Source organism: Barbus barbus (genome assembly GCF_936440315.1).
Source record: "Barbus barbus genome assembly, chromosome: 42".
Lineage (NCBI taxonomy): Eukaryota > Metazoa > Chordata > Actinopteri > Cypriniformes > Cyprinidae > Barbus > Barbus barbus.
The window spans coordinates 15128547-15153384 of NC_136720.1; the positions used below are offsets into that span (position 1 = coordinate 15128547).

General features: G+C 39.2%; 1 protein-coding gene across 2 annotated transcripts in view; it reads left to right on the forward strand.

Moving 5' to 3' along the window:
- Positions 1–1197: 1197 nt before the first annotated feature.
- Positions 1198–24838, forward strand: part of LOC306861479 (transcription factor SOX-5-like) — a 78302-nt gene continuing 54661 nt past the window's right edge. For both annotated transcript variants that reach the window (XM_079403742.1, XM_079403743.1), the window contains exons 1-3: positions 1198–1468; positions 10744–10939; positions 17102–17333. In XM_079403742.1, coding sequence (XP_079259868.1) covers positions 1431–1468; positions 10744–10939; positions 17102–17333 — 466 coding nt within the window. In that variant the 5' untranslated portion in view covers positions 1198–1430. The remainder of the gene's footprint in view (positions 1469–10743; positions 10940–17101; positions 17334–24838) is intronic.

Genomic DNA, 24838 nt, shown 5'->3' on the forward strand with positions numbered 1-24838 from the left:
CTCAATAAATTGGATTACATACCAAACATTGTTTTTTCATTCTTATCGTAAATTAAATACCATACAAAGACATTGTTTGTTGTAAATATTACCATGACTGCAGGAGACATATGAAAAAGAAATATGATTAGTATTTAAATGCATGTGTGTGCAAGTTCACAAACGTAAACTAAATGTGTCTGCAGTATGTTCAGAAGGTGGACAGCAGTGTGTGTGTGTGTGTGTGTGAGGAGTTGAGAAAGACTGACGCTCTGTTTAAAGTTCAGTGTTAAAATCTTGCTGCTGTATTTCAATCTGTCAGACGTGCTTTCCTCCGTTTAGAAGAATAGTTTGTTCTCTCTCTCTCTCCCCCTTTCTCTTTCTCTTTCTCTGTAATAAAGAGTGACAGGGGCCGTGTGTTAGTTACACTATGAAAACACAAAGCATAGAGCTCGCTTGAAAACTCAGACGTGTTTGTATGTTGTTGACGTGTACATATTTAAGCCACTTTTTGTCATTCATCCCAATTTGATGAAATTCAGTCTAAAAGAGGTTTGCTGGTCCATGCCTGTTCAATAATATTATTTATTTATTTATTTTTGCATTGTTTAGTTTTTGCATTTTGTTTTTAATTAATAAATTTATTTATTGTTTGTTCTTGTTTGATGTTTGAGTAAAAAAAGAACGTTTTGTGTATAAGAAAGTTGTCAAACTTATGAATGACGTGACCATTTTATGTGGCTTAACTGAGTAGTGTGTGTGTGTGTGCGTGCGTGCGTGCACTTAAGTTATACTTTTAAGACAAAACAAGTCATTTTGCCAGCCTTGTTTCAGACATCTGGGGACATCCTAAAATGGAAAATGATTCATAAATTTGGCAAATGCATTTTTTTTCCTAAAACTGAAATGTTCCTTTTATGCTTAGGGATGGTCTGTAGTAATTAATATTATCTTTATGTAAAAACAATAGAAGCCTATGATACTGAACATTAAGATAAGCAAAGTGTGTGTGTGTTTGTTTAATCATAAGTGTGTACGTTTGATCAGAAACACAACAGAGGGACACTGTGGCTGAAGGAAGGGGGCAGTGCTGCTGCATGTGTGTGTGTGTGCGTGTGTGTGTGTGTGTGTGTGTGTGTGTGTGTGTGTGTGTAGCTGCGCTCCGCGCTACACCATGTTATGCTGGCCCTTTAAGAGGCGATCTAGCAGCTTAGAGCCATAGAGAGGGGTGGAGAGAGAAAGAGAGAGAGAGAGAGAGGGGAGGGAGTGCGAGGTTCAGCGTGTGAGAGTGTGTGCAGCGGAGAGAAACAGAAACAGTCTTTGGTTTTGCTAGAGGTTAGAGGAGCACCAGGCAGCGTGTGCGTGTATGTGTGTGTTCTCGGAGGTCTCTGGGTGTCGGACGTGTATGTTGTCGTGGAAGGACTCCTGCATCTCAGACCCCTTGTTTCAGCATGCTTACTGAGCCTGAGCTTCCTCAGGAGTTTAACAGGTACGTTCACACACTCACACACGAGACGCTCACTTTTCCAAAGCGTGCCGGGAGGAGGAGAGCAAGGGACAGGCAGATGAGCAGGAGAGTGTGTGTGTCTGTTAGTCTAAGAAACAGACTTTATTAGTTTGTTTGGCATGTTTGAGGCTGGCTGTGTGTGAATGTGTCTGCGGTTTAGAAAAGAGAAAAAAGTTCAGTGTAACTGCGAGATGTGTGTTTTCAAGACGCACTCTGTGAGCATGGGACGCTGGGACGGTCTTCTCAATATCCCACTTTGAAACTAAGTTGTAAATGTTTCTAGTGTTTGGTCTAACAGGTTACATGCTGTCGGCATGTGTGTGTGTTTGTCTACCGCCCAGTATACACACATATATATCTATATATATATATATGTGTGTGTGTGTGTGTGTGTGTGAGTGTGAGTGTAAGATGGTGTTTGATAAGGGTCGGTGCTCTCCCGTCAATGTTTCCCTGGCACAACCTCTCTTTTTTTTGAGCATGTTGCATTTCAGGGTAACAAGCTTGGCAACTAAAACACAGAGCATTTCACTTCTGTATGACTTTCTTGCTTCACAAAGCCTTTTTTCCCATTTGTCTGTTGTTTTAATCTTGTTTATGTTGTTTTGGTGTTTTATTGTGGCCAGATGTCTGCATTGGCCTTCTGTTGTGGTGGTTCGAGGTGAGAAATGTTCTCACCTACTTTAATATGTCAACAAAAGTGGCTTTGCTGCCGAATAAAGAGGGTTTGACTTTAAAGCTCCATTGGGAAGATTACCCATAATACTCATTTTTAATGCAAGCTTCACCCCCGACACACACACATTTTTTATTGCATTAGAGCACTGCACTGTTTTACCAGATGAAACTAATCTTTTGTTCAGCGATAAACTCTGGGGTTTTATCCCTGAATTAAGAACACATTTATACGTCAGGAAAATGTGTTTTTAATAAATCATCACGCTCTCACTAGGGGGAGGGCGAGGAGGGGGGCAGAAAAAGATAACAACAACTATGAGGAATTAAACATTTAAAGGATTACATAGGAAAGCAGAATGTATAGTGATAAATGTAGGGATTACAATGACTTAGAAGAAAAGGATGGTTAAACTCTACTTTCCAGTAATGCTGGCTGTCAGTAGTTAAAGAGCATGAAACTGTGTGTGTGTGTGTGTGTGTGTGTGAGAGAGAGTGAGAGGACGGGAGCGAAAGCGCAGTGTTTGTCCGTATAGAGTGTGTGGTTGTGTGTGTGTGTGTCTCGTCTGTCCTGATGCTGAGTGTTTTTGAAAAACCGTAAGTCTGCTTTTGTTTTAATTTGAGTATAGAAAAACAGTTTTACTGACATGAAGCAAGGAAGTAATGAGACCTATAAAAAATGAAATTATAATGTTTGATGGTGATACAAAGTAATTTATAATTGTTGTTTGTATGTTGACATCTTAGAACACTCATCTTATGAATGCTTAGATTAAATTAAATGTACTTTTGTTTTCATTTTAAAATTAGCACACTGTAAAATGCAAGAGGTTTTGTTAAAAATGTAATAGTATGAAAATTGACTTTTGATTTCATTTATTAAGAACATTTCCTGTTTGGTGTAGTTTATTTTATATATTTGACATCTAAAAATACAGAACTATGAAGTGTTTTTCAAATCATATGTACTACTAAACAGTAGTAGATAATTATATGAAATGTTGCTTTGCTTAAAATATGTTGTTAAATCTTCATTCTAAATATTTAAACTATATAATAATTATAAATAATATAATAATTATAATTAAGAATAATATAAACATATTTTGTATTATTATTGTTATTATTATTATTGGAGTGGTGATTCGGGTGAGTTTAGCTTTATTGGAGGAGCACAGAGGAGATTCTATGGCCAAACTGTCACATTCCTCAAAGAGCGAGTGAAGGAGGGGGAAAGGGGACTTTAACACTTCTCCATTTGTCTCCCTCCTTTAATGGATGGTTGTGTTACATCTCACTCTCTCTCTCGCTCTTTCTCTGTCTGTCTGTCTCTGGGTCAGTCAATTCTTCCTGGTAAAGATACACAGAAAAAAACAGTGGGTTCGTTCACCACTAAGCATGTGTGATTGAACTAGCTGTAGACAAATGTGGCTGATGCACTTCAACTTTTGACTCCCCTGCGTCAAAGAGAAAACTGTTTAAACCACCAGCCTGCCTTTACCTCTGTCACTTTAACACATATTACTTGCAAGCTGCTTTGTAGCATATGCAAAGTGTGGCATTTGTTGAAGAAGTGTGTTTATGTACTTGGATATAGAGACAAAATTGCCCCCAGAAGTGAGATGCATCTAAAAAAAAAAAATCTTCCTTTGGAGAACATTCAGAGACCTTGTCATTATAAAAAAAAAAAAAAGAAGATGATGAGTAAAGAATGTGGTTTTTAATATATATATTCTAAAAATGCAAAGGGTTAAGGTCGGAGTTATGTTATAGTGTTTATAATTAGCTTTATATAAACACAACTGAAGTTTGTGGTTGAGGGACTATATTAAGACAGTATTACTCTATATTGAGGGGACCAAATGACTGTTGTGGTGACCAGGTAGTCCCTTAAGAAAAACAGCTTAGTAAACATAATAAATATTGTCTAAATATACATTTAGAAAGGGTTATTTCGGGTTTAGGGGAAATAAAATATCTTAGCTTTGTAGAAAAACAAAAGAAGTCAACCGATTGTCTCCACAGTGATAGAAAAACAAACATTTGTATGTGTATGTGTGTTTGTACTTGGCTATAGATTGGGTACAAATTTGTACCTAAACAAGAGCTAAATCTGACGAACATTCCCTTTGGGGACATTCAGGAATGTCCTCATTTGGGGAAAAAATAAATAAATAATACAAATAAAAAAATTATATTTTTTATATATATATATATATATATATGTGTGTATGTGATGTTTTATTTATTTTTTGTAGTAACTAAAAAACATTTTAGTATTTTTATTTTCAGTTAAGGGCTGTTTGTCTATAAAAGTTATAATTAGCTTTATATAAAAACACTACAAAACTGTGTTGTGGCCTCATTTAGGTTTAAAGTAGTGTGTGTGTGTGTTCTGTCTGATTGATGGAGGTTCTGGATCTTCTCTCTGGGTCATTCATTGCAGACTGGCTCCATCGTGTAGTCCGTGTTATGAGCTCTCGCAGCGGCTTGATAACCGTGTCTCCATGAAAAAAAAGGAGGGTCAGCAGAGAAGAATGCTGAAGTGTTTCCTCCTCCCCCTTCAGAAGTCTTCCCAGACCTCCCCAGTGCGATCAGCTGACCGTCGGGACGTCCGCTAAGACTGAGGGGAACGGAGTCCCTTTTAGGTTAAAGTCTTAATCAAGTCAGAGAGGATAATAACACAAAACAGTATGACGACAAGTCAGAGGTGACGGCCTAGACAATTGCATCATGGGAAGGATAATACAAATCAATGGACTGCTTAGCAAAATGCTGCTTTTTTTCTATCCAGTCCCTCAAGCTGTATAATAACGGCTCTGTACTTGCAGGTAAAGGAGGAGTCTGGGTGGAAGACTGTGTTGCATATGCCTGTTACACCCAATTTGCTGTTGTACGGGCCTGTATGAATGGAGTAAATTATGCAAGCACCCATTTTCACAGCCGCCCGGGGCTTCTGGGAGCAAATCATGATGGATTAGCATTTGACAGGGGCATCATATTCACAGACACTCACACGACACTAAAAGAAGACAAGCAGAGGCTGAGAAAGTTTTCATAGAAGTTTCAAGTGTGTGTGTGTGTGTGTGTGTAATATGTAAAATGTCACTAGAAACATGAGTCAGTCCAGATAAATAATTAGAGATGAGAGATGACAGGAAACTATGCAGACAGATGAAATGATGACTAAAATACTGGCAACCCCCCTCTTTATTTGTGTGTGTGTGTGTGTTGATGCAGCAGTTGCCTTGGCCCTGTGGGCACGGCGTTCACTGGTGCCTTGTGTCCACCCAGCGGCAAACACACACCATTGCTTATTATGTGTTTGTGTGTGCGAGCGGGCTTGTTTTCGCTTTGCTCATATGACTTTTGATTTCGTGTGTGTGTGATTTCACCTCCATGCCTAAACAGTAATGGCTGACAGTGACATTAGGCTCTGTGTTCTTGCCTTTTGTGGCGACGCTGGACAGGAAATTGGGGTGGCCCTGCAGCTCTGGCGTCAGAGGAAAAAACAGAGACGGCTTTGTGTTTTCTCTGAGTGCGTGTGTGAATAATGTGTGTATTTAGAGACACATACACTTGTGTGAAATTATTATTCACCGACTTTTGGGGGGGGGGTAGACTTTTTAAAGAAGTTTCTATGAGTTCTTTTAGCACAGTTAGCTAGCCATCAGCTATCTTAAAGACGTAAACAAATCAGAAAAAGTTTTTGTGAGAGATTAGTGATGTGTAAATCTCTAATAAAGTACTATTTTTTTTTCTTTTACATATTCCAGTAATTTTCTGCTTCTTTTTAGTGCTGCAGTGTGACTAAAATGGTTTGTACGTTAATAAAACATTTTCACTTCGTATTTTTTTTTGCATTGGTGCATGGAAATGTGATCTTTAAACTATGTTTTGGTAAATTAACTCCCCACCCCACATAAAAATCCAAATGCCCTCACAGCAGCAGAGAACGCTATGATTAGTGATTACGGCATGAATGATGAAGAGCCCACACAAGTTTGCACTATGGATGAATTTACTTCAGCAGAATCGCTCTCTCTGACTCTCTCTTCGCTTCCGCTCCTCTGCTGGCCGCTCCATTCCCACAGAGAGAAAAATTGAGAGAGCTATAAATAGCTGTAAAGTAATATACTTAAAAGACTGTTCACAACAGAGAGAGTCGGGCACAAGCGGTTGATTGTGCAAAAGGGGGACATCCTGATGGGACTATCTGCGACTTTATCATCCTGGGAGCAGAAGATAAAGAGTAGAGAGAGGGATGAGCACTTCTCCTAATGTCTGAGTGGATTGTGAGGTATTCTCAGTTTCCTACCAAAGGCATCGCTGTTGTTATCTGTGCTGAACGGGCTGGTTGTCTGAACTTTTGGACACACTTTGTTTCATTCCCACACTCTGATAACAAAGAAGAGCTGACCTCCCTAATCACATAATCATATTACATTGGAATTTACCTTCACCGAGTGATGTTTTAATATTTCTTAAAGCAGCATAATGCATCAGAATTATTCTTATACAAAGTTTTATTCAAAGGCATCAGTGCTACATAATATAATGCTAATTAATATTATTAGCATTATATAAAAACAACAAAAGGTGCCTATCTTGTCTTTTTCAACGACGCTCTTTGTATCTGAATGCTTTTTATCGTAGGCATGCGGGCAACATCCGCAAAGCATCATCATGCAAGTTTTTCCGTGGGCCGCACACATCCGAGTGTGTGCGTATGTGACACGTTTAGCCTCTAAATTATGTCCTGTCATTAGAGGCACTTCTGGAGTGTTACTGCTGATGGTGATTAGGTAAAGCTCCTAGATTCAGTATTTAAAGTGCAGCTCCACTCCGCTGTTTAATGGACCCTGTATTTTGGACTATTAGCGTCTGCGTAGAAATGTACATGTGATATGAGAGGGACTTAGGAGAGCGCTCAATCTGCGTCTAAGCTCAAAGGGGAAGTGTGCCTTTAATCTGGGTTTAACGCACGCAGTCTGCGGGAGGGGGCCGAGCGGCGCACCAGTGGGGCGGCCATTAGCTTTTAACGATTAGCAATGAAAGTTAGCCTCTAGACCTGCAGTTCAACTGCGATGGGACGGGGTGCGAATGCTGAAGTTTGTGAAATATACAAATAAAGTGATGGCATTTTCTTTGATAATACACCCCAAACTGGATAAAACTGGTGTTTGGAAGATTATACTGCCATCATTTGTGTTCCTACATAAGTGTGCGTTTAGTCACCTCACCCATATCAGCACATTCGGCTTTGATATTCGAGGCTGTTTATGAATAACATAATTCTTAGCCTTGTGAAAATGAAAGGCAATAAAGTTATTAATCCACCAGATAATGAGCGAAGACTGCTGTTAAAGTTTACAATGCAAATAAGCAGACATGACTAGCCTGTAAGGAAGTCTTAGCTTCAGAGACTGTTCTTTGTGCGTCTGTGTTGTGTTAGCGAGTGTGTGTGTGTGTGTGTGTGTGTCAGTGGACAGGGTCTGTGTGTGTTTGGCAGGCCGGCCTTTATTAGAACCACAGAAGGATGGAGTGAAATTATGCTAATGGCTGCTAATTATGACCTTGGAGACCAGCTTTTCTGCCAATTTATCTGCTTAATAAAACCCTCTCTTTTTTAATCCCAACATCTCGACAAGCTTTAAATGTTTCATGTAGACTCTCCACCACGACAGGTCTGCCAACTTTAAATGAAATAGTGGCTATAACCTGCTCACCCGGAGAGTGGAATTGTATAGTAATTATACTTCAAAGGCTCGCAGGAAAATAGATATTTTATTGCTCAAGTGGAGCTGTGAAAAGCTTCTGTCAGTGGGCTGGCAAGGAAGTAGGGAAGAAAGAGGCAAAAGGAAAAGTTTGTGAGACAGGGAAGAGCGGAAAAGAGATGCCGTGTCTAAAGGTGCGCACAGATATGAATGACGGAGATATATTTATAAAGAAAAGGCACTCACCTGAGTAATTTTTGTAAGAAATATTGCCTTGAGAATGTCCAATTCCACTAAATGATTCCAGTTCCATTAACGATTCTTTTTGGCACTTTTTTTGGTAGTATTTGTCTTTTTTTATATACTGAACAAATATTCTTTTTGTTTACCTATTTTAATTTTGTAATTGTTTTTATTTTAATTTATTTACTACAAATCTGTTCTAAATTTGTCTCTTTAACTGCTAGATTTCCAGCTATTCATTACTTTGATTTAAGTTTCACGAGCCTTAACTAAACGGTTATTAAACACCAGTTCTCGGGTTCGAGTTGGATGTGACAAGCAATTTTCTGTGTCCAATAAGAACTGGTTCTTCTCAATTGCCTATGAGGGTCGTGTCTTTGTTGGTCCTGATGTGTGTGTTGGAGGTTGGTGTGTTAGAGAAAGCGGCACAGAGGTGTGTGTGTGACGGAGTGAAACAAAAGGGCCCAGTGTGTGTGAGTGTCTGGACGTAGAGTAAACACAGTGCTGGTGGAGGGGCAGACAGGCCGTTTATACAGCTGCACTGACTGCTTTTACTGCCCCAGTGTGAACCAGCATAAAGTCAAGGTACCCCACACACATACGTTCACATTTATACAGCCAAATTAACGCAGATATGTTCACTAATACTCACAATTGTACGTATTACACACCTGCGTTAGTGTTTGTTATGACAGAGCAGTTCCTGTCAGGCTCTAGCAATATGAATCTGCATCATAGTTTATCATTTTAACTCTTCACTCCATCTCATCTATACAGTTAGTTGAAGCATGTCTTCGTTGTTACCGTAGCTGCCAGCCTTGGGTTTGATTGAGGTCAGTCTTATTCATCCCGTCCAGACGGCTAGAAACGTTATATGATGTTTGTCTTTACAACTAATCTAAACCAAATACGCAGTAAATGAGGGAAAGAGAAACCTTAGCAGTGCTCAGGAGCTCCGCCAGATGCGGTGTCTGAGTCAGTCCAGGGCCATGAGAATAACATACACTTCAGCACACACAACTTGGACTGTACCGAGACTGCAGATGCTAGTTGATGAAAGATAATCAAGGTAAAAAAGTAACCTCTCTATTGCACTGACTTTGTGCTGTATGTTAGTCTAATTTTTCTACCTCAGAGCATAAAATATATTAAGTAATTATGAGATAAAGGGTTAAAAAAAGAAAGTTGTAAAGTGTAACAGTGAGCTATAAAGTCACGGTTGAGATATAAAGTAGCAGACGCAGGATATGAAGTGACATTATGAGATATGAAATCGCAATTATAAGATTTAAACTTGTATTGTGAAAAAAATTACAATTACAGGAAATTAAGTCACAATAATGAGAAATAAAGTTACAGTTGTGAGAAATAGTCATAATTATGAGAGAGTCACAATTTGAAGATATATAGTCATAATTATGAGAAAGTTACAATTGTGAGCAATTACAAGAAATTCGCAATTATGAGATACAAAGTCATATTGTGAAAAAAGGTGCAATTACAGGAAGTGAAGTAGCAATAATGAGAAAAAGTTACAATTGTGAGAAAGTCATAATTATGGGAAAGTCACAACTATGAGCTATTATGAGAAATAATTCACAATTATGACATACAAAGTTATATTGTAAGATAAAGTAATGAGTCAAAGATATGAGTCATAAAATTACGAGTTAAAATACGAAATAAAGCCAAAATTGAGAAATAAAAAATAAAACAAACTCTGAGATATAAAGTTTCCATTGTAATAGTTGAGAGACAATACTGAAAAATAAAGTTACACTTGTGAGATATAAAATCATAAGTATGAGAAAGCCAAAGCAAAATATATACTAAAAATAAAAAAAGCAAAGTATACTACAACAGTGCAGTCAAATAAAATTTGTTTGACAATTCTTGTAGTTGCAGAGTAGGAGCCAAATAAAAGTACTTCTCTCCATCTCCCTTTATCCTTGTCTGTCATTTTCTCTTAAAAGAGTGGTACTTATTCCCCAGGGCCATAGTAACACTAGCCCCAAGGCTGAGAAGCGTCTATGAAAGCACTTAGGCAATGCCGTAAGCCAGATGAAATCTTATTATGAGAGCATATTCTTTTTTTCCTCCCGTGTATTGTGGGAGAGAGAGTTCATTTAATAAATGCTTTTTCTTCCTGACGGTATCAGAGGAACACAGACCGTCATCAAGGCCTATTTTCTCTGGCATTGTCAACACCATATACACTGTCATTAACATCTACTGTGGCACACACGCTCACGCACACACCATTGTCTGTCTGTGTTCTTGGCTAACGTGATATTTGATGTGCACTGGGCCGTCTGCACTTTTCTTTAATGGGCCGCTCGAGTCTTTACATCAAACAGGCTGGCTAAACACATCGTGTGCGGTGCTGCTACAGTAAATGGCTCTGTGATAGTGTAGGTGGGATGTCTCTTTGATGGAGGGATGGATGTGGACAAAGCTACAGTGTTGATGGCTGTCATTATGCGAGTAGTGTGTGTCAGGTGTGTGTGTGTGTGTGTGAAATGCTCCTGTATATGTCACTCACAATTAAACAACAGCCACGTCTCTGTCTCTGCCATGTCTTTCCTGAATGCCTCAGTCACTTTTCCTTTCTCATTTTTCCAGGATGTCTTCCAAGCGGCCAGCCTCTCCATATGGGGGAACAGATGGAGAGGTAGTCATGGCGACGAGCAGACAGCGATTGGAGGATGAAGAGGTTGACGGACATGCTGTCATTCACTTGCCCCTGAGTTCATACTGCAGCAAAGTGTCCCCGCGATCTCCGCGACTGCTCGACAGCCCAACACTACACACGAACATGGTAGGTGTCTACGCTCAAATCTCTCTCATACGATTGGACGAGGTCAGCCCCTCCCAGTTGGTTAATATGCATTTGATTGACTCCTCCTTCTTAGAATAAGCCCCTCCCATTGTCTCTCTCTCACTTACACTTTTGGCGTGGAAATTCCCGTCACGCTTCCATGATGTCATAGGCTGATGCAGCGAGACAGGTTGTCTTTTTGAATGTGGCCAAAATGACTCATAAGCTTGGCTGTTCATGTGTCATTTTGGAGTGTGAGTTCATGATGGGTCATTGTAGTCATGAAGGATATAGACTGTATCAGACATTCAAAGCTATAAGTTGAAATATAAACGAGATGGACCCTGTGACCCCAAAGCGTCATCCTCACGTTAACATGCACATGAGCTCTAGTATCTCTTCAGTGACCTTTCGCCCGACTCTGCTATCTCTTCCTCTCGATAAACACAGGCTTCAGGAATCAATTTGGCTGTAAAACAATGAATCAGTACTTAAGGAACTTAACAGTAAGCTAATTCTGCAATTAACTGTGATTACAGTGGATGCTGGACTCTGCAGTTTTGGAACCGTTTCCCACAATAAACCAAAGTCCTCGAGCTTTCTCACTCAAGCGTCTCCTTCATTCTCACTTTATACACTCTGTGTGTTTGTTTATGACTGTCGGTTCTCTCTTTTAGAGTCGCTTGCTGTTAAACTACTATATTTTGGGGGTGAAGACGTGCCAAAATTTGACCTTTTAGGCGGGTGCAAATTAGTGCCTTAAAGTACTAATATGCTCCATTTACATTCCTAAAAATAAAGGTTCCTAAACCGATGCTGTAGAACCCTTTTAGTTTCCCCCAAGAACCTTTCAGTAATTGTTTTAAATGTGTGAAGAGCATTTTAATAATCCGAAGCACATTTTTTCACTTTAAAGAACCTTTTATTCAATGGAAAGGTTCCATGAATGTTAAAGGCTCTTTATGGAACCAGATGCCAATAAAGAACCTTTATTTTTACGTGTGTATGGGAAGGTAATGTACAAAGATGTACCTTTTGAGGGTCCTGCCCTGATAATGAACTAATTCTGCATTTTGCAGAAAGTTTAGATTTGACACAGATTTGCATTTGGCTGTTGTAGATGATTATGTCAGTTCAGTAATACAAATAATAAAGCTGCACATGAAACCAAACAAATGCTTATTATACAATGGATTGTTATTCTTATTAATCATAACGTGAATAATTATGTATCAGCAGCAGTGCAGTGCTTGTAATTGTTGTGTTATCTGAAAGACTAGACTGCTGTCTCTGTCTCTTGTGCTGACATGACAGACGTGGCATGAAAAAACACGCTCGCTGTATTTGATGTGGATTAATAAAGCGTATCCGTCTCGAGCACGGGCGGATTTTGGGGAAAGCAGGCTGGCATGTGTGAGACATTAAGTTTCCCTGAGCCGATCCGCGCTGACTGGCAGAAGAGTTGAGTGAGAGAGAGATTTACACGAGTGGGGACTCGGAGGGGCTTTGTCACGGCAATTGTATAAAGTGATAGGGAAGTGTAAATCGACTCGGCGAGTCCCTGGGTAGCGCGCAGCGGAAGATTACCGCTTTATCTTGTCATTGTAAATTAACACGGCAACGGCGCACACGCGCTTCAGACTCCGCTGACCTCTTCATCCTGAGAGAGAGAGAGAGAGAGAGAGAGAGAGGCGCATTCGTGATGATGGGGTCAGCGGGGCTGAAGCACAACCTGCTACAATAGAAGTCGGTGTGGCGGTGCGCGTTCCCAGCTGTCTGTAAACTCCTGCCAGTTTTTTTTAAAGGCGGGAAGTAGAGGGCTTTGAAACCGAAAGGTGGGAAGAGCTTTACACGCGGGTGATAATAGCGAGGTGTTAATTACTCTCCCTTTTGTCCGGTTAATGAGGAGAGGCATTAAGAGAAGACGTGTGTTTCACGTTAAGATTTGTTCTTAGATGCGTCAAATGCAGCCTTTTAATGTCAAAAACAACAGAATACGCTTTAACCTGACTCCTGTACAGTGTTCATAAAAGATTGCTTTTGTAAAAATCAAAACCTTTTCATAAACGTTATTTTCCAAAACACCATTAAAAGCTAATTAAATTTGTTTATATATTTCTAGCTTAATATATATTTTTTATTTAATATTTGAAATACTTTAATACTTTATTTTTAAATAGTTTTTATAAAAAATTTGATTATAATAAAATAACTTATTTGAGTTTTATTGTCGAACCAAGCCCAGATATTTAAAGAGAGATAATATGGTCAGAGCACTTAGTAAAACTAAACTCAAATTTTATAAATTTTTTTATGTGGAACATTTTGCTTCAGTGTCACAAATATTCTTTTTTTTTCAAACAAATATAATCTACAAATCTCACAATCCTTTGAAATTGTAGTGTCACACAAATCTAATTAATTAAAGTCTTTTTTTCTATGGCATAACCTCATGTAAATTCAGGGATGCAAGGTGTTTGAAAGTGTGTGAAGCGTTTGTAAATCTTCATCTGTGTGTCTGTGAGTGTGTGTGTGTGTGCGTGTGCATGCTCATGGCAGGATCAGGGCTGACAATAGCTCGGTTGAGCCAGGTTTAGAGGTGAGCGGATTTCGAACACACGGTAGAGATCAGCAACACGGGCTTAAGACAACAGACGAGGCGTCAGCACCGCAGGAGAGGAGAGATGTCCAACTCGAGCGTGTGTGTTTCAGCAGCGGGACTCTTGACAGTTTAACTGATAGCAAGCATAGAGGTTAGTTTCCTAGCGTGTGGTGAACGCGAGCCAGAGAATCACACAGCCGTACTTTGAGTTAGTCTCATTAGCTAGACGCTACCTGTATCAGTAAAATAACTGGATTTAACTTAGCATATGGAAGCGTGAGAGAGAAGGAACGAGAGAAATGCTCCGAGGGAAACAGGTTGGAATCCTGCAGAGTACAGGAAGGACAAACATTTAAAAAAAAAGAAGGGAGAAAAAAGGTGGCATTTGGAAGAAAGCTGGCATCTGTGCTGAAGGGAGAAGACGCGAGGAAAAAACTAGAGGGGGAAAGAAGGCATTTTGCTTTCTTGGCAAGAGTTGAAGTGTGTTTAAATGTGCTGCTGTCACACATGAGCTTAAGAGGACAAAAGTTGGTTAATTCTGTCGCCATGCTGCCGTGGTTCAAGGATGAAGAGAGGGTCGTGGAGAGAGGCGCAGTTTCAGCCTTTCCACGAAGAATTGACATCTGCACAACTAAAAGCAGAACCACCCACACCGCACAGAACGGCACATCAGAAATGCATATAAATACATATACTCAGCTTTGCACACTTATTCATACGCAGCGGAAAATCACGCGCGCACACGTAATCGACGGACAAAATAGGGATACTTAACCTGAATATCAACCCTACTGTAGACCTGTTACTCACTTGTGCCTTCTATTTAAAGATGGGGGAAAGAAAGCAACACATAAGCCATTAGCTCATCTGCTTCTTCATCTGTCCAAGACTTAGTGTCACGGCCGAGGACATTAAAAAGCAAAGGAATACAGTTTCCTCCGCCGCCATCTCACCTTCTATTTGAATTGTTTTCTAGACATCTCTGGAGAAAGACGCGAGCTGCGGTTTGAAGTATGCAGTGGATTAGATAGATTGGAAGTGACAGGTGTGACCGTGTTTTAAGATACATGCCACACTAAAGCAGGCAGAGAGAAACGCCTGCCATTCTGCCACTCGCTCCCACTCTCTCTCCCTGGCTTTCTCTCTAGTCCTCCCCTCTTCTTTCTATCTTTCTTCTCTGTTAGTTCTTTAACAGCTAGTTGACAGTTTTGTTTGCGAATGACGGGGTGATCTCGCACCGCTTTGGTCATTTGTGAACTACAGAAGTCTCCTAATCCCAGTTCGACTGGAGCTGATGGGGCCAAGAGGGATGAAACGGAGGGATGTGTCTGGAAAAACGTGCCTTTTTGCAGGCAGATTACGGAAACGGGGGGGGAATCAGTATGCAAGCTGTCATATTTTCCGTGTATCATAAAAGCCTGTTAATATCTTTTAAGCTTGCCAGTCATCAGTCTGTTTGTGAATGAGTATCAACGTGAAATGTCTCTCAGTATGCGTTCTTGCAAGTGAAAGTGTTTCAGTTTAATTAGTTCTACAGTAATTATTATTATGATGATGATGATGATGGATTGTGACGAGTCAATCTGTGTGATATGTTCAGTGTAACTGGATATATGGAGTGTTGACAACTGTATGTACTAGATCTGAATTTGATGTTTGTTTATTTGTCTGTTTTGTGTGAAAGAAAGTGATTAATGTTGTTACATGGCATGTAAATTACTAAAATAAATTAAATGGCAACATTCAATATTAAAACCTTTAGTCATTTAATAATTGTACTTAACATAAAGATAACTTCTAAATATATATATTTTTAAAATGTGATAATTATCAAATAGTAGAAAAACACTAATATAAAAGAGTATATATGGTAAGACATTTAGTCATTTAATAATTTCATCACATAAAAATTAATGATTATAAATAAATAGTAGTAAAACACTGTTACAAAAGCTTTAATAAATGACTAGTACTGAAAATAAATATATTATTATTATTTTTATTGTTCTTTTCTGTAGCATTTAAACTTTTTTAATAATGAATTGTTTTGTTTGCTGGGCTAAGTCAGATCATCTAACAGTCTCACTTTACTGATAAAAATAAAATTGTATTCGCCACTGTTCTGTCTTGTGAAAGTCTTGTGTAATTCGTGTTGCATTAAGCTTTAGTAAATGAACCATCTGCTGCTCTCTGTTCACTCTCTGAGTTAATGATTAAAAACAGATGTCATTATTAAAATCTAAGCGGGTAATAGACCTGCACAGGGAACTTGATCAATCTTGTGAACTTCAGTTTGGACTGAGGACATTTTGCTTTGCTTGACGGATACAGGTGGCTGAAGTAGCTGATGTTGATTGTTGAGGTGTAAATCTGGTCACTGGATCCCAAACACGTCAGTGGGATTATGCTATTGTCTGATTGGCTGTGGCTGCTGTCAGTCACGCGGGTGGTAAGGTAGATAATAGATGTGGATTAACTAAAGATTAACCCTGATTAAAGGACTGTTGACCTAGTCTCTTGTTTTGTACCTGACTTGTTTTGTAATTAAACTTTATAAAGGAGATCCGGAGCTGAGCGAAAGTAATGTGGTATGTGTGATAATTCATCATCATAAATCTCCACATCTGTCATTTACCCATTTTACAGTGTGTGCATGCACTTGCAGAAGCAAAAAACACCAATCTTTAAAATGAATTATATATATATATATATATATATATATATATATATATATATATATATATATATATGGTAACATCTAAATAAACTGGTTTTATTCAAGTCAAAATGTCATTTAATATGACTATATTAGGTTATACCAATAAAAGTAATTTTTATGGCTCAGATTAGTTAGAAATAGACCCTTAAGGCAACTACTGCACAGTTTCCCTTTTTATAGTGTACAAGCCTAATTCTGAGCCGCATCACATTTACATTTATTCATTTAGCTGACGCTTTTATCCAAAGCGACTTACAATGGCTATATATGTCAGAGGTCGCACGCCTCTGGAGTAACTAGGGGTTAAGTGTCTTGCTCAGGGACACATTGGTGTCTCACAGTGGATTCGAACCCGGGTCTCTCACACCAAAGGCATGTGTCTTATCCACTGCGCCATCACCACCCATTACATAAGAAACCATAAGATGAGAACTGTTATATATTTGGACGTAAGATCAATGCATGAAATGTTGAAGATGGTGATTGATATCGCAGCTGTCATGTTGGTCAAGAAGAGAAGAAAAATGTGGTTGAAAAACTTGGACGTTCTTGTGTGTTTGGAGCTGATTCAAAGTAAAAAAACTTAGCTTCTCAGAGAAAGAGACAGTTCCTGTGATGGTGAAACAACTGAAACTTTTCGCCGCTAATGATTTTGTCTAAAGAGACTTCAGACCGACAGAGGCAAAGAGAGAAAGAGAGACTTTCTACAGTACAGATGGGCAGATGAGGATGAAAGTAAATCTAAACATGCCTCAACACTCAGGAACAGGACGAAATAATTAGTGAAGGCCTGTTTGTTGCTTTGTTTAACACCCTGTCTCTCTCTCCGTCTCTGTGTCAGGATCAGGATGGCAGTAAAGGCCTGGCTCTGAGCCCCTACCCCCAGCACAACTCTTCTACCTCACCCAGTAAGCAGCAGCAGCAGCAGGAGGAGGGGTCCATGCGGCCGGGGAGCGAACCCAGCTCCGCTTCAGCTCTGGGCACCCCAGAGAGACGCAAGGGCAGCCTGGCCGACGTGGTCGACACGCTCAAACAGCGCAAGATGGAGGAACTCATCAAGAACGAGCCAGAGGGTGAGTGAAGGAGAATTTAATACGTGTTTTGACACACATCGTCACTAAAGTTTTGCGAGCCGAACAACGATATAACCTGTTCAGTAATATACATGTCATAACGTGGTCATTGTTTGTAAATTGAGTAATACAAACTCATTTAATTTAGCATCTTTATCACAAGCTACGTTTGATGCCTTGGAAAGATTTATTTATTTATTTATTTATTTAACATCCATAGCAATTAATTAATAAATAATTTTGATGTCTTTGGAAGAATTGCTAATATATATATTTACTATGCTATCACAAGCTACTTTTAATGGCATGGAAAAAAGTATTTATTTAATTATCAGAAAAGTATGTAAATGTATATTTTAAATTTCATAGCAACTGATTTATAAATACTTTTGATGTCAATGAATAAATTGTTAATATATAGTTATTATGCTATCGCAAGCTACTTTTAATGGCAAAGAATAATATCAGAAAATGATGTAAAAATTTGTTTGTTTGTTTTCAATCCATTTAATTAAATATTTAAATATTAAATATTTAAATTAAATGAAAGTAATTTGATATTTTTGGTGAATACAATCATTTTATTTTAGCGTGAGCTGTTTAGTATTGTTACATCAGGCTTTTTTTCAGTGTAGAGAGTTTCTTTGATTGTAGTGGGAGCTATCTAGCTTTGAGTTGTTGTTGTTCTAAAAAGTTGGAGACCAGCAGGTTTTAGGAGCCATTGGGCAGCCAATTTTTTTCCGTGTGGAAACGGCACATGGAACAGGTCCAGATTGGGCATCGGCTCCGAAACCAGCACTGGCACCCTGTCGGTGGAAAAAGTTCACTGTATTAGATTTTCAGAAGACATTGGCACACGCGTGTGTCTTATTGTGATGAAATTACAATGTGAAACTGGCTAAAAGTGTGAAGGATTTCATGGAGAGCATCTCCCATTTTGTCTGTCTTTCTTTTTCCCCCTGACTCTCTCACACACTCATTCTTACTTCCATCTATCTATCTCCCATCATTCCTGACTAACAAATTCTGCTTAATGAGAGCTGTTGATAAAGTCAGGCCTTTGTTTAAGCAGGCAGGGATCAGCTGTTCGGAGCCATTGTGTGCCACACTTTGCATATTCATTTCAGACTGATTACTGAGAGAACGTCTCTCAGCTCCTTCCACAGGATCTCTCTCTCTGTCTCTTACATCACACCACACTCGCTCTGTAATTAGAGGCCAGTTCCTCATGAATAATCAGAACCTGCTCCCTATGTGAATTAGCCAGTGTGTGTGCAAATACACTTGTGAACATACTGACGATGGATGGATGGATGAATATACACAGATAGATAGATGGATGGATGGATGGATAGATGGATAGTGTATGTACGGTTTTCTTGCAGTGCACACTGAAGATTACTTACATCTGAACCTGCTGTCAATCATGTGAAGAATGCAGACAAACAAAGCTAGCATTAACTGTAGTATATACAGCAGGGTTTAGCGTGCTATGTTTTTTGTATGTACGGGTGTGTGGAGGTGTTTTACAACTGTTGCATTACTCCATGCTTTGTCCTAGGGTGAGGTCACGCTAGATTTCACTCCACTGACTTCCATTCTGCTCATGAAACAACATTTTTCTACGCATACTAAAGTTCAGCAAATTCACATTTCACAAAGACTTTTGCCCTGTAAAGAATTTAAACAGTACTGTTAATGTCTTGGCTGAGAAAACACACAAACTTCAAAGCTGGAGGTCTGCAGTTTTATCTAGTGTGATCGCTGCTTCACCCTGTGAAGCCCTAAACATGAAGAAAATAAGTTTTCTTGAAAGCAATATTGTCCCAAACTGCTGTTAGTTTGTCGATTTTGCTTATTTTCGTTGTGTAACTGTTAACCAACTTGTTTAGGAACATATTTAGAGTTGCCTGAAGATATTGCTGGTCTGGAGAATTTTTATTTTATTTTACTTTATGCTTTTTTTAGCTCTGATCTACAAGCCAAGGATGTGCAAGACTTTGTAAATGACAGGCGTTGGAGTTTTTCTGGCACTGATTCTGCTCATTTGTGTGAATATCCTCCTATTCTATGAAACCAAGCAGGATTTTGCTTCATTTACATTTGATTTTAATAGTTACATCAGAGAAAATAGTTACATTGGAGAAAGCCACAAGGTCAAACCAAGAGTCTGGCTGTGAAATTCAACAGCTGTCGTATACAGGAAGCCAGGAAAAATGTAAGACGACATATATAAGATACTTATAGAACTCTTGAGAACAAGAAAGCAAGCAAGCAAAAGAGTCCATTAGCAGGAGACTACAGTAGCGCATTATCTCTACTTTCTGTTCAAATAAAATGTGCAAACAAAAGAAGCCCTGGTCCCTCAAGAAGCACGGACACCGAGAAAAAGAAGCAGAAAAGAAAAGAGAAAAGAGAGAAATGAAGAGGGGGATGTGGGCAGTGCATTGAGCCCAGGGCTCTCATAGCCTGATAAAAATCCCTTTTCAACTCGCCTGTCCATTGTTTGCTTGTGTACCTCACAAAGACCATTAGCTGCAAACGGCAGGTTATGATGAAAAATTAATGAATGCTTTAATCATTATGAAAGGGCCGTATTATTACCGTTTCCTTTCTCTCTGTGTCTCTTCCCGCCCTCCCTCTCTTTTTCACATGCTGCTTCTAGCCGGATCAATCACACGCTCGCATGTACACGCACATTCATCGAAAGTCGCTCGCGCACTGGAAACGTAGCTCTGGCTTGTGAAGGGAAAGTAGAAAGGCGGGAGGAAAGGAAATGGGTCAGAAAACAGTAAGAGAAAAGCGAGAGGGGGCCGCATGCGTCTCGCTGCCCGTGTGAAATCGGGAGTGTGTTAGTCAGCGTGTTAGCGAGCCGTTTGCTCACCTGTCCCCCCCTTGCTGCTCCACTTCCCCTCAGATAAACAGCCCGAGCTGAGTCGTTTGTTACGACCAGATACCAGCCAAATTTATACTGGGTCAGGCAAGAATGTGTGTGTGCGTGTTTGACCAAGAGCAGAGCATTTGGCCTTTATAAACGAGCGTCCGAGTCTGTCCCTAATCGACCGGCCTCAATGATACAGCACATCTAGACACAATTTCTGTATGTACCTGTTACTGCACAAACACATTTTTACATTTCTGCAGGTGGGAAAACAGTTGGTCGACTGAAATGAATGGTTAATACCAATATCTAGACAGTAGGGTGGCATTATATAATAATATTTGACAACTACAATCAGAAATATGAATCTATAATTTACGATCATTGTACCATTCTAGATCATAAATAGCACATGAGATTAACTCAGTTTGGCAAATTAATGTTTATTTTACTATTTAATTTAATAGTAATTATTTAATTTCAATTATTTATTTAGAAAATATTTAATAAAAAAAACATTCAGCACTCTTTTGTAACTTAAAAATCTTTATTAGATGTTTCCATCTCCTTTTTCAAATTTATCTAAATGCAGCTTTTCCTATTTTCAGTTTTATATATATATATATATATATATATATATATATATATATATATATATATATATATATATATATATATATATATATATATATATATATATATATATATATATATATATATATATATATATATATATACTTTTTTTTTTTTACTTTTTCATTTATTTAAATATGTAATGCTGTATTGACTTCCAACTATATGTGAGAGATGTTTTGTTTTGTTCTATTTTTGTTGTTGCTTACACAATGTTTATTCTAAATATACCAAAAAAATGTGGCCACCAACAGGCCATGTTTATTTATCAATTGACAATGTTCAGACAGTTATTGGCTCAAAATGGTCAAATATCGTGCAGTTTACCCATATATCTGTCTATCATGTAGATCCCTTTTTTCATTTCATGCCTCTTCTACTCATTTCTCTGTATGTGTGTAGCAATATATTTCAGAAGTGCAGCAAGAACAGCTTCCTGCAGGGCACGTGTGGTGTGTCAGGCAGCAGCGTGCTGGAGTGTGTGTGTGTGTTATTAGCTTTAGTAATGGAAAGAGGGCAGGAGGGCTGTCAGGGGTTCAGAGGGAGCACAGTGTCTCTTTCAGGAGTCTGGACAGCAAACACACACACACACAGAGAGAGCACTTCTTGTGTCATCCATCCACACACAAACACACTCTTAAAGATTGACCGCAATCAGACAGCTATACTGCAAATGAACTTCATCCTCATCATGAACTACTCTAAATCTTTGAGAAGTTCTTCTTTGATGGTATGATCTCGCTCCTCCTCCTCCCCCCGGCTCTCTATGGAGGAGATGTAGTCCTCACTAGTGCTTGGCAGTCTGTGTTATGTGGGGCACAGATGTTCAGGGTCTCCTGAGTGTCCGTGTGTGTGTGTGTGCACGAGTGTATGTGTTTGTCAGCCTTGGCGCTGGGCTGAGCTTGATTCATGGTCGGGGCCAAGCTTTGGTTCCCTGAGCACTGAACCTTTCTCACACACACACACGCACACACACACACACACACACACACACACAGAGCTCTCAAGCTGAGAATACGTCACACAGCCCTTTACAGACAATGGTCTCATTCAACTTCTTGTGCCTCTCTTCAAGTCTCCCCACCCTGTGTGCTTTTACACACAAAGCAGATCACTCCTCTCATCACTAACTCTCATCCAGAGTCCATAAAGTTATTTTTGCTGTACCAGCCAATGATGGGGAAATTAAGAAATATTTCCAGTCGTAAAAATTATTTATAGTCTGTTAAACTTTTGCATTTTGATGTAAGTATTTGTGTATGTGTGTGTGTGTGTTTCCAACTATAAAAGTTTCTTAATTTTTTTTATACCCAATATTTATTTATCCATCTCTACTATAATAAAAAATTTAAAACAATATAAAAAACTATGTAAAATATATATTTTTTAAAAATCTAAAATAAGAATTTATATACACACACACACACACACACACACACACACACACACACACACACATATATATATATATATATTTGTGTATATTTTATATAATTATCTAATATACCATGATATATATATATATATATATATATATATAGTTTGTTTTTAATTTTACTTAGAATTTAGCTATTTCGTATTAGATAGATAGACAGATAGATAGGTATTATGATCAATTCCTCATCCATTAATTCCTCATCCATAGAATATTTTGCATATATGTGACGAATGTTAATTTTGGACCCTACTCTCATATTTTTTCCCCTAAATTTGCCTATAAATTTCTCCACCTCAGATGTTGTTAGATGCCACGCAGCCCTCTTGAAGTAACAGCGTGGTCTTGTTTACGAGTGTTGGCCCCCTCGCAGCGGATGGCCATGGAGTGAGCCGAGATTGATGGTTCAATTTAGACTTGACTAATTGAGTCCTTCTCCTTGCCTCTCTCTCTGTGGGATGCTCCGGCTGCAAAGCCCGTCCGGGGGTCAGCTGCCACCCGGATGCCTCTATTATCTCACGCTGCCTCCGCCGGTCTGGGGTCAGACTAGAGGTGGCTTTTAATGCGCAGTGGGCCGTAAGTTGTGCGACTGCACTGTTTTATAGCATGACACTGAACTGTAGGACACGTCGAATGGTGTTTTAAGATCAGAGCAAAGCTGCACCGCACACACAGTCACACAGAGAGCATACGTCTTTTGTAAGATGTGCGTGAGGGGGGTGTTCGGAGGCACTGGGGCATTTTATAAGACAGCACTTAGGCCCTGTCATTGTTAGCTGAGGGCTCACGCATCCATACCCCTCAATGAGAGAGAATAAGAAGGGCGGATACACTCTTCCATGAAGACGAAAGGGGTAGAAGAGCTCTGAAGCAGTTCAGCAGTGGATCTCTGTCTAGATCTCCCCGGGGTCTGCTAATCCGCTATACGACTGCTGCTGCTGAGTGCTTTCACACACACACATAATATAACTGACCCAAAATACACATATGTGCTTGCACACACTCACACAAACACAGTTATGCACAGTTAGGTTCTTCAGCAGTTTTTTAGGATGCTGTATCAAGTAAGAACAAACAGATCAAACAAGAAAAACTACCAAAGGACTTTTGTATGCAGCTGTACAGAGACAAATTCAGGCACATAGAGTGCGAGGAGGGCACGCTACGAGCGCTGAGAGCGTCTGTGAGCGAAGAGGCAGAGCGTGGGAGAGAGAACAACTTCCATATGCAATTTCCAGCATTTGGTAGTAATTAGTTAGATGTATAAAATTAACATTAGGAGGAAGCTTTTCACTGGAGTTGTTTGTCATTATCTTTCCCTCGCGCTCTCAAAAACAAGGGTTCAGTTAGAGACTGAGGACCGAAGAAGAGAGAATGGAGAGCAACACAAAACAAAATATGGATCCATAGAGGTTATGAAAGAGATATTGTTGTCAGAGGTGTAACCTGGAGAAATGTAGTAGGTAATAAATCAGTATAAATCTAGGGAAAAAAGTTGTTTTCCACTCATGTTTTCCACTCTTCTCTTTCTTTTGCTCTATTTTTCTTAAAATGAGTGCAAAATTGTGACAGCCAGACTTTAAACTTAACTATAAGAATGAAAAAAGGCAAATGATATCTCAACTGAGTGTCATCTCAAACTTATGCTCAGATTTGCCATAATACCAAAGACTTCATAATAGCCTCAAAATTTCTCACCAAATTCTGCCAAAAACAAATTATATTCACATTTACTTTACACCTCATACTGTTCTGTATGTCAGTGATTGTCTCATATTTTTATGTCTGCTAAAGATTTTTACGCAAAATATCTGAGTCAAAGCTGATGTTAATTAGTCTCCTGAGCTCTCACTAAAAGTTCCTCTGGACAGTTCTGTTTAAAAAAAATGATGCAATCCAATCTGATAGACAAACAGACGCCTTCTGAATGAAGTTTCGCTTCTAACTCTGTTTACCAAATCTAGCGCAACAAAACACCAGCTATTCTAACTCGCAGCCATTATCACGCTATAGAGATTTTTCTCAGTACCTCCGTCAGCCTTTACTGGGAAAAGCACAAGATGCCTCCTTTTTTCCGAGTAGACGATTGCATGCCTGTTTATTTGTCTCCGGCTGAATCCAAGTCAGTGTACTTTCCTTTGAGGTTGGCAAAACAGCTGAAGACATGAGAGTTAACGGGGCCCTATTGTGAGCGTGCCATTGTTCCAGCATATGAAAGGCACATTCAAGTCAGTTGTATTGAATTGTTTGGGTCTGCCTTTCAGTTTGTATTCTTCTGCTGCCTTACACAAGACAATCAATAGGGCTGAATGCTGCTTACTGGATGGGAAAAGCTGTCTGAGGACACACACACACACACATTTAGAGCTTTTGGCATAACAGCGCTGTGGTCTCTTTTACTTTAAGTGTGGGCTTCGGATTAGAGACTTGGAGATGGACGTCTTTGTGTATTACTTGTGTGTGTGCGATTGTGATTGTGTGTCTAAAGTTTTGTTATTGACCTCCTGGTGTGGCATTAAGAAAGGCACAAAAGCCAGAGGTTCATGAATTAAGACT